The sequence below is a fragment of the Enoplosus armatus genome, chromosome 14, assembly GCF_043641665.1.
Source record: "Enoplosus armatus isolate fEnoArm2 chromosome 14, fEnoArm2.hap1, whole genome shotgun sequence".
Lineage (NCBI taxonomy): Eukaryota > Metazoa > Chordata > Actinopteri > Centrarchiformes > Enoplosidae > Enoplosus > Enoplosus armatus.
Window position 1 is genome coordinate 9,713,587 of NC_092193.1, and position 10,552 is coordinate 9,724,138.

A 10,552-nucleotide genomic window follows, 5' to 3' on the forward strand; every position below is an offset into this window, starting at 1 on the left:
AAATCCAAATGTATATATTGTTTACATTTGCTTGTAGATTTTAGTAATAAAAAGTAATAAAAAACACATAAAAGCTTAACAATGTGGAGAAAAGCAGAACAACACTTTAATACTTTAATCCCTATATTACACAGGGCAGGTGTTATCTGTAGTAGCCTTTGTTTCATAATTGCTCATGAATATGTAAATCAAGGCAGCAGAGTTTTAAGGACGTGCATAAAAGGAATGTCACTGGACTAGTTTCACTAGTTGGTCAAGGTCAGGTTTCATCAGGGTTGTCCTCTTTCATTTGAACTTCACCTGTAACCATAAAATCCTTTAATTATATCTTATGAATGAGATAGTGTGTTTGTTTTACACTCTTCCGCTTGATAAAACTTTTATTTGACCGAAAGATTATATTTCATGATGACCCATGTCTTGAACCTTCCTAACTTTCATCCAGCAGCAACAATAGATAAGCTATTGCCACAATCAGCAGTTCGAAGGGCAAGGGTTATACTCACAATCACTCCACTGAGTTGACTATACAGTTTTACATGAGGGTGTGGTGTGATCTATGAGAACACCGTGTATTTTTAACATGAAGTATGGTTGTATGTCTTCTAACATTTGTGACATAATTTCACTTTCATTTTAGAGACGTGAGAAAACAATACATTTCAAAAAAAATTTTAAAACAAACAAACGTTCCCTTCCTGCTGCCACTGGCCCCCTCATAGATTGTAGGCAGTACCTCCAATATTACTCCCAACATCTCTAACATGCCATAAATGATTAAATGAAAGAACAAACAAACCAACTTTTAATGCTATTACAATTATTACTACTGTCATTCCTGCTGTGATGATGATTGTTATTGTTATAATTATTATTATTTTTATTACTACTGCTACTACTACTGCAACTACTGTCACTGCTGTTGATATTGAAAGGTATTATTGTTATGACAACAGCTTCTGATAGGAATATAATTCTCATTATTGTAATAAATGATGTTAAAAATCCACCAACCTGACACATAGTACATGCATGCATAACGCATATTATTGTGAACATGGACAAGATACATCATCCCATGATACTCCTTTATGACCTGCATTGTTAGTGTTGTTTTTTCTTTAGCTTTTTGTTTCCTTGTTTGTTTTGATGTTTTTAAAACAAATTTTCACTTTATTTTGTGTTTATGCATACTTTCTGTCTTTGCACTGCAACACTTTAATAGAAAATAAAATACAAAACATGAAAAATGAATAAATAAATAAATAAAACGGCACTCTCCAGCTCTATAGGCACAAACTGTGGAAAGTGCAGAAAACAATGACCTTGTATGTCGCATTGGGTGTGTTGTCCTTATCAGAAACGTTCACATGATGTTAATAGACACACATACCATTACTCAGCCATTGACCGAGCTGAACTATAATTGGAGATTTACAGTGGAAGATGCTGACTGTTGGGTGTTTCCAAGTCAGGAGAGACTGTGGCTACTTCTGCTTACGCTGACATCATGTGCATAACCTCCATCCATAATTACAGTGCATCCGGAAAGTATTCACGGCGCTTCACTTTTTCCACATTTTGTTATGTTACACCCTTATTCCAAAATGGATTAAATTAATTTTTTTCCTCAAAATTCTACACACAACACCCCATAATGACAATGTGAAAAAAGTTTTTTGAAATTTTTGCAAATTTATTAAAAATAAAAAACTAAGAAATCACATGTACATAAGTATTCACAGCCTTTGCCATGAAGCTCAAAATTGAGCTCAGGTGCATCCTGTTTCCACTGATCATCCTTGAGATGTTTCTGCAGCTTAATTGGAGTCCACCTGTGGTAAATTCAGTTGATTGGACATGATTTGGAAAGGCACACACCTGTCTATATAAGGTCCCACAGTTGACAGTGCATGTCAGAGCACAAACCAAGCATGAAGTCAAAGGAATTGTCTGTAGACCTCCGAGACAGGATTGTCTCGAGGCACAAATCTGGGGAAGGTTACAGAAAAATTTCTGCTGCTTTGAAGGTCCCAATGAGCACAGTGGCCTCTATCATCCGTAAGTGGAAGAAGTTCTGAACCACCCGGACTCTTCCTAGAGCTGGCCGGCCATCTAAACTGAGTAATCGGGGGAGAAGGGCCTTAGTCAGGGAGGTGACCAAGAACCCGATGGTCACTCTGTCAGAGCTCCAGAGTTCCTCTGTGGAGAGAGGAGAACCTTCCAGAAGGACAACCATCTCTGCAGCAATCCACCAATCAGGCCTGTATGGTAGAGTGGCCAGACGGAAGCCACTCCTTAGTAAAAGGCACATAGCAGCCCGCCTGGAGTTTGCCAAAAGGCACCTGAAGGACTCTCAGACCATGAGAAACAAAATTCTCTGGTCTGATGAGACAAAGATTGAACTCTTTGGTGTGAATGCCAGGCGTCACGTTTGGAGGAAACCAGGCACCGCTCATCACCAGGCCAATACCATCCCTACAGTGAAGCATGGTGGTGGCAGCATCATGCTGTGGGGATGTTTTTCAGCGGCAGGAACTGGGAGACTAGTCAGGATAGTGGGAAAGATGAATGCAGCAAAGTACAGAGACATCCTGGATGAAAACCTGCTCCAGAGCGCTCTTGACCTCAGACTGGGGCGACGGTTTATCTTTCAGCAGGACAACGACCCTAAGCACACAGCCAAGATATCAAAGGAGTGGCTTCAGGACAACTCTGTGAATGTCCTTGAGTGGCCCAGCCAGAGCCCAGACTTGAATCCGATTGAACATCTCTGGAGAGATCTGAAAATGGCTGTGCACCGACGCTTCCCATCCAACCTGATGGAGCTTGAGAGGTGCTGCAAAGAGGAATGGGTGAAACTGCCCAAAGATAGGTGTGCCAAGCTTGTGGCATCATATTCAAAAAGACTTGAGGCTGTAATTGCTACCAAAGGTGCATCAACAAAGTATTGAGCAAAGGCTGTGAATACTTATGTACATGTGATTTCTCAGGTTTTTTATTTTTAATAAATTTGCAAAAATCTCAAAAAAACTTTTTTCACGTTGTCATTATGGGGTGTTGTGTGTAGAATTTTGAGGAAAAAAATGAATTTAATCCATTTTGGTATAAGGCTGCAACATAACAAAATGTGGAAAAAGTGAAGCGCTGTGAATGCTTTCCGGATGCACTGTATATACATTATAATACATTGCTCAAAGAGACATTCATTTGTCATCTAAACACACATGAATGCAAATGCAGTTGTTTGTGTGAATTTCACTGTTTACTGCTTAAATGGAAATGTATAGACTCTGTACTATAGAGTCTGCAGTTCCTGGAATGCTGAAGTCATGCCACAAGCAATGGGAGGAGCAAATGTCTGTTTATTATACAGGATCTGGACTCTAACTTCATTTGACTGTCTGGCTCCAGAGGAATCAGTCATGGAACTGCTGTTGCCAATCCTTCTTGGCTTTTTTGCCGCTCTGATTGGAGGGCTGCACCTACTCAGGGTGTTTCGACAGCGGCGACCAGGAGAACCCCCTTTGGATAAGGGGCTAATCCCTTGGCTGGGTCATGTCTTAGAGTTTCGCAGGAACACGTTAAAGTTCCTAGAGAGGATGAAGCAAAAGCATGGTGACATTTTCACAGTACAGCTGGCAGGGTTTTATATTACATTCCTTCAGGACCCCCTATCATTTGGAGCGCTTATTAAGGAGAGTCGAGAAAAACTGGACTTCAACAAGTTTGCTTTGCACCTGGTGCACAGAGTGTTTGGTTACAAAGCCATAGAGAATGACCACCACATTCTCCATATGTCCAGCAGCAAGCACCTGAAAGGGGATGGCTTGGAGGTAATGACACTAGCCATGGCAAGTAATTTACAGGACCTGATGTTGCACAACATCGCCTCAGCTGCAGACCAAAGGACCTGGATGGAAGACGGACTCTTTATGTACAGCTACAATATTCTTTTTAGGGCCGGCTACTTATCCTTGTATGGCAATGTGTCACACAAGTCAGAAGGAAGTGAAGAGAAAGCCAAAGCCAAAGATAGAGCTGAATCAGAAGCCTTATTTTACGAGTTTCGTAAATATGACAGACTCTTCCCCAACCTGGCTTATGGGGTCCTGCCACCAAGGGAAAGATTGGAAGTAAAGAGGCTATTGAAATTCTTCTGGAAGTCTCTGTCAGTGAAGGAGATGAAGACTAAGGACAACATCAGTCGCTGGGTGTGGGACATGCAGCAGGCCAAAGAGGAGAATGGTATGAACGAGTCAATGATAACCAGGTACATGTTTGTGCTTCTTTGGGCCTCTCAGGGCAACACAGGACCTTCTGCATTCTGGCTGTTCTTCTTCCTCATGAAACACCCAGAAGCCATGACAGCAGTGAAAGCAGAGATAGATAAGGTTCTGAAAGAATCTGGCCAAGAAGTCCAACGTGGTGGCCCATCAATCAACCTGACCTATGACATGCTAATGAAAACTCCAATCCTGGACAGTGCTGTAGAAGAGACCCTCCGACTCACTGCTTCACCCATGCTCACCAGACAAGTGATGCAGGATATGACCCTCAAGATGGCTGATGGGCGTGAATACTTTATTCGCCAGGGTGACAGAATGGCTGTCTTTCCTTACAGTGCCGTTCACATTGACCCAGAGATCCATCCTGACCCACATTCATTCAAGTACAACCGCTTTCTCAATCCAGACGGGACCAAGAAAACTGATTTCTACAAAGCAGGCAAGAAGGTGAAGTTTTACAACATGCCCTGGGGTGCTGGGGTCTCCATGTGCCCTGGGCGTTTCTTTGCCACTAATGAGCTGAAACAGTTTGCTTTCCTCATGCTGGTCTACTTTGAGATTGAGCTGAAGAATCCTGATGAGAAGAGACCTGAATTTGACTTTACTCGATGGGGCTTTGGAACGATGCAACCCAAAAGAGACGTTCAGTTTCGTTACAGAGTCAGATATTAAACCAATCAATCTTTTTCTGATAAAACATTTTCTGATTTTGATCAAGCTTTAATTTGACAATTATGTTTCTAGGAAACATGTGATTCCACAATGAAGTATTTTCTACACCTAGAGAGTAGTTGACCTTACTTGTTACATCTTATCAGATGTCTGTAGAGGGGATAGGGGCAGCAACACAACCAATTGCACTGATTTATTTTGTGTGCATTTCTTGATTTAATTACATGAAATTGAAAAAAACTTTTAAAAGAATGTTTTATTAAGAGCCTTTCTGTTTGTAATTGTTAATAACTTATTGAAAAAAAATACATCTGTGTGTTTAACATTAATATCAGAGAGGGCAGATGTTATCTTTGATAGATTCTGTCTCACATATGTGTGATACTTAATATGTCAACCATTCAATCATCACTAGACTGGTTTCCCCAGAGGGTCAGGGTTAGGTTTTATTCAGGGTCCAGAAACTGTACCTGTAACCATAATAAACTATAATTCTTATCATGATCATGCAATAATGTGACTGTTTTTAGATTTTTTCAACCTGTAATAAAGACTTCATTTGACAAAAACAGAAGATCATATTTTATGATGCCGGGGCCTATTCATTTAATGAGACTGGAGGAGAAGTACATTTTCCTTGACCGGATAAACCTATGACATACTGTGGTCTGTTTTAGCAACTTAGAGTTTACTCAGCAGCTAAGGTAGCTATTGCCACATTTAAATAACATAATCAATTGTTGCTTATGCTCACTGTCATTCAACTGAGCGGACTGCAGTTTTACATAAGACTAGGTGTTGTAATCCATTTACAGAACATACATACATCAGAACATGCATATCTTGTAACGTGAATTTGTGACATTATATATCACCATTTCTGAAACAGTTTCTACATTTGCATTTTACATTACAAGTCTGGAAATATGTATTATTAGTTAAGATTACTCTATGTCCTGAATCACAGACATGAAGGTCCAGAACACTGATTTTCATTACTGATTTGGTGCTTTATTAGATATAACTTTTTTTTAACTCCCTGTACAGACAAGGATGTGCTCACACTCAACTACATGTTCCACTATCAGTTGAGAAAAATCATCAAATACAGTACATGCTTTAAAATCACTTTTACAACCAACAAGGATAAACTAAAGAATGCCTAAAAAGCTGACATTTTGGAGAAATATGACATTGTTTAAACAGATTCAGGTAAACCTCGCTGTCCTGGAAAAACACTTTTTGGCAGTCATTTAACACTATAACTCAGGAACAGAAGGGAGATTGTCACCATACTTCACAGATGGTCGGAGACTGAATAGGTGACATTTTTGACCCAAGTCATTGTGACCACAAAACATGGTTTATAATTAAAGAATGGACCATTCCAGATTTCACACATATATTGACTGGGACGACACAATGGCTAAACAGTAACTAGCAGAGTACAGGCTTTCCTCCATCTTGTCCATTCTGCCTTTCACTTCCTGCCTCATTCTGAATTTTGAGTCATCAGAATCACGTGACTGCAAACAACGTATTGGGGCGCGCCTAACCAATCATTATCCTGTGACAGTGTGAGTTTCACCTACAGGTCATAGAGAGGCTTGGCATCTAAAAATGTCAGGAGAATATACTCTATAACATGGGTCACTAACAGGCGGGCCGCGGTCCGAGTCCGGACCCAGACGCCGTCCTGTACGGACCCGGACCTATAATCAACAAATTATTAAGGGATTTTAAATTTTGACGGGGCGCTCCTATTTTAACCGGCGTAGCTTTTCTAGTCTTTGCGGCACTGGTTTAGCGGCTCAAGAAACTCACAGACCAATTGCATACGAGTTACGCCAGCCCACGTGACGCTACTCAGCCAATCAAATCTGTGCATTCCAGGCGATAAACATTGCGACTCTGGATACAGACAGACTAGATAGGTGAGAGGCGAGTGACAGATGATAAGACGAGTGAACGACACAGGGAGAGAAGACGGAGAGACGAGCGAGCGGGAGGGAGAGAAGACACATTATTTATTGTGAAATTGGTTGAGACTAGTGATGTGTCGGTCGCGAACGAGCCGGCTCTTTTAAGTGAACGATGGGAGCCGGCTCCCGTCCGCGACCGAGCCGGGTTTTTTTTGTAAAGTAATACAAGTCAGAATGATATGACGATTATTGATATTTGTGCCAAAGGCTCGGGCAATGATGCTTACCTCGTTGTTAGGCAACGCCCTCTGCACACGGCTCGCACCAGTCTGCAGGCAGAGTTTCGTTTTCCCACTTCTCACCCGGGACCCACGGAGACGGCAAAACAGCTGATTGAGCTCATTTAACACAGTTCATGTGCGTCAATGACATCAAAACCACACCCACTGTAGCGATTTCTATTAAGTGCCTGTGCATCTGCCTTTAAAGTGCCTGCTTGAGAAATAAACCATTTAAAGCATATCCCTGCCTCCCGTGTCCTGACAAGACACCCCATATTGTTCGCAAATTTCCTAACCAGCTTTCCTACAATATTAGAAAATGTAATTTTTACTTTTGAATACTTCAGTACAAAGGATGTATTGAATAATTTAAGTGATATATGTGTACACATACAAATCATAAGTCAAAACAGCGCTAAATTTGGCTGAATTATAAAAGGTATAAATGATAAAATGAAGAGCCGTATGGGAGCCGAAAGAGCCGGCTCTTCTTGGTGAGCTGAGCCAAATGATCCCAATGAGTCGGAATTCCCATCACTAGTTGAGACTGTTAAGTCAAGATGTGAAACAGTTAACAAAGAAAAAGGGAAACTCAAGCTGCTGCTACACTTTATTTTGTTTTTCTAAAATTAAGCACTTTATTTTAAGATGCACAATTTTTCTTAAGCTATTTTATTTATTTTCTCTATTTTATTTTTAAATGCAGCCCTTCTTTTACTTAATGAGAGAAGAACATTATACATATCTACAGTATTATGTATCTGTATAGTTCAATGTTAAGTGACAATAAATATTGTCAGAATGTTTTTGAATTGTACTTTCTTTATTTGATTTGACAGTCAGTTGTTGATCACATGCAGACATTGATATAACTACTAGGCTACTTCAATATATACAGTGCATCCGGAAAGTATTCACAGCGCTTCACTTTTTCCACATTTTGTTATGTTGCAGCCTTATACCAAAATGGATTAAATTCATTTTTTTCCTCAAAATTCTACACACAACACCCCATAATGACAACGTGAAAAAAGTTTTTTTGAGATTTTTGCAAATTTATTAAAAATAAAAAACTAAGAAATCACATGTACATAAGTATTCACAGCCTTTGCCATGAAGCTCAAAATTGAGCTCAGGTGCATCCTGTTTCCACTGATCATCCTTGAGATGTTTCTTCAGCTTAATTGGAGTCCACCTGTGGTAAATTCAGTTGGTGTGTAGAATTTTGAGGAAAAAAATTAATCCATTTTGGAATAAGGGTGTAACATAACAAAATGTGGAAAAAGTGAAGCGCCGTGAATACTTTCCGGATGCACTGTATCACACTAAATCACAACGCAAGTTAGACATTATGATGTTCCGGACCTTTGCTTGAGGACATTTTCTCTAACTGGACCTCTTCGAACTTTAGTTGAATACCCCTGGTATAGAGTCTGCAGTTCCTGGAATGATGAAGTCATGCCACAAGCAATGGGAGGAGCAAATATCTGTTTATTATACAGGATCTGGACTCTAACTTCATTTGACTGTCTGGCTCCAGAGGAATCAGTCATGGAACTGCTGTTGCCAATCCTTCTTGGCTTTTTTGCCGCTCTGATTGGAGGGCTGCACCTACTCAGGGTGTTTCGACAGCGGCGACCAGGAGAACCCCCTTTGGATAAGGGGCTAATCCCTTGGCTGGGTCATGTCTTAGAGTTTCGCAGGAACACGTTAAAGTTCCTAGAGAGGATGAAGCAAAAGCATGGTGACATTTTCACAGTACAGCTGGCAGGGTTTTATATTACATTCCTTCAGGACCCCCTATCATTTGGAGCGCTTATTAAGGAGAGTCGAGAAAAACTGGACTTCAACAAGTTTGCTTTGCACCTGGTGCACAGAGTGTTTGGTTACAAAGCCATGGAGAATGACCACCACATTCTCCATATGTCCAGCAGCAAGCACCTGAAAGGGGATGGCTTGGAGGTAATGACACTAGCCATGGCAAGTAATTTACAGGACCTGATGTTGCACAACATCGCCTCAGCTGCAGACCAAAGGACCTGGATGGAAGACGGACTCTTTATGTACAGCTACAATATTCTTTTTAGGGCCGGCTACTTATCCTTGTATGGCAATGTGTCACACAAGTCAGAAGGAAGTGAAGAGAAAGCCAAAGCCAAAGATAGAGCTGAATCAGAAGCCTTATTTTACGAGTTTCGTAAATATGACAGACTCTTCCCCAACCTGGCTTATGGGGTCCTGCCATCAAGGGAAAGATTGGAAGTAAAGAGGCTATTGAAATTCTTCTGGAAGTCTCTGTCAGTGAAGGAGATGAAGACTAAGGACAACATCAGTCGCTGGGTGTGGGACATGCAGCAGGCCAAAGAGGAGAATGGTATGAACAAGTCAATGATAACCAGGTACATGTTTGTGCTTCTTTGGGCCTCTCAGGGCAACACAGGACCTTCTGCATTCTGGCTGTTCTTCTTCCTCATGAAACACCCAGAAGCCATGACAGCAGTGAAAGCAGAGATAGATAAGGTTCTGAAAGAATCTGGCCAAGAAGTCCAACGTGGTGGCCCATCAATCAACCTGACCTATGACATGCTAATGAAAACTCCAATCCTGGACAGTGCTGTAGAAGAGACCCTCCGACTCACTGCTTCACCCATGCTCACCAGACAAGTGATGCAGGATATGACCCTCAAGATGGCTGATGGGCGTGAATACTTTATTCGCCAGGGTGACAGAATGGCTGTCTTTCCTTACAGTGCAGTTCACATTGACCCAGAGATCCATCCTGACCCACATTCATTCAAGTACAACCGCTTTCTCAATCCAGACGGGACCAAGAAAACTGATTTCTACAAAGCAGGCAAGAAGGTGAAGTTTTACAACATGCCCTGGGGTGCTGGGGTCTCCATGTGCCCTGGGCGTTTCTTTGCCACTAATGAGCTGAAACAGTTTGCTTTCCTCATGCTGGTCTACTTTGAGATTGAGCTGAAGAATCCTGATGAGAAGAGACCTGAATTTGACTTTACTCGATGGGGCTTTGGAACGATGCAACCCAAAAGAGACGTTCAGTTTCGTTACAGAGTCAGATATTAAACCAATCAATCTTTTTCTTTTTCTGATAAAACATTTTCTGATTTTGATCAAGCTTTAATTTGACAATTATGTTTCTAGGAAACATGTGATTCCACAATGAAGTATTTTCTACACCTGGAGAGTAGTTGACCTTACTTGTTACATCTTATCAGATGTCTGTAGAGGGGATAGGGGCAGCAACACAACCAGTGATAGAGAGTTGTAACCATAGCTTGGAAAGATACGTAAGAAGAAAATACAATTATTCAGAGAATAGATTCAGTACAATGCTCTCTTCTACATTCCAAAGGCCAACACAATG

General features: G+C 41.0%; 2 protein-coding genes across 2 annotated transcripts; both read left to right on the plus strand.

The window, feature by feature from the left end:
- The first annotated feature begins 3,425 nt into the window (after positions 1–3,425).
- On the plus strand, positions 3,426–4,961 carry LOC139296592 (5-beta-cholestane-3-alpha,7-alpha-diol 12-alpha-hydroxylase-like). The gene has a single exon (XM_070919046.1). It carries the CDS (start codon positions 3,426–3,428, stop codon positions 4,959–4,961), a length of 1,536 nt encoding a protein of 511 aa, XP_070775147.1.
- Positions 4,962–8,715: 3,754 nt separating this feature from the next.
- LOC139296625 (5-beta-cholestane-3-alpha,7-alpha-diol 12-alpha-hydroxylase-like) lies at positions 8,716–10,251 on the plus strand. Its single transcript, XM_070919088.1, has one exon. It carries the CDS (start codon positions 8,716–8,718, stop codon positions 10,249–10,251), a length of 1,536 nt encoding a protein of 511 aa, XP_070775189.1.
- The last annotated feature ends 301 nt before the right edge of the window (positions 10,252–10,552 follow it).

What these genes read in the sequence shown, in the direction of transcription:
- LOC139296592 (XM_070919046.1), top strand. Translation starts at nt 3,426, where the DNA reads ATGGAACTGCTGTTGCCAATCCTTCTTGGCTTTTTTGCCGCTCTGATT.
- LOC139296625 (XM_070919088.1), top strand. Translation starts at nt 8,716, where the DNA reads ATGGAACTGCTGTTGCCAATCCTTCTTGGCTTTTTTGCCGCTCTGATT.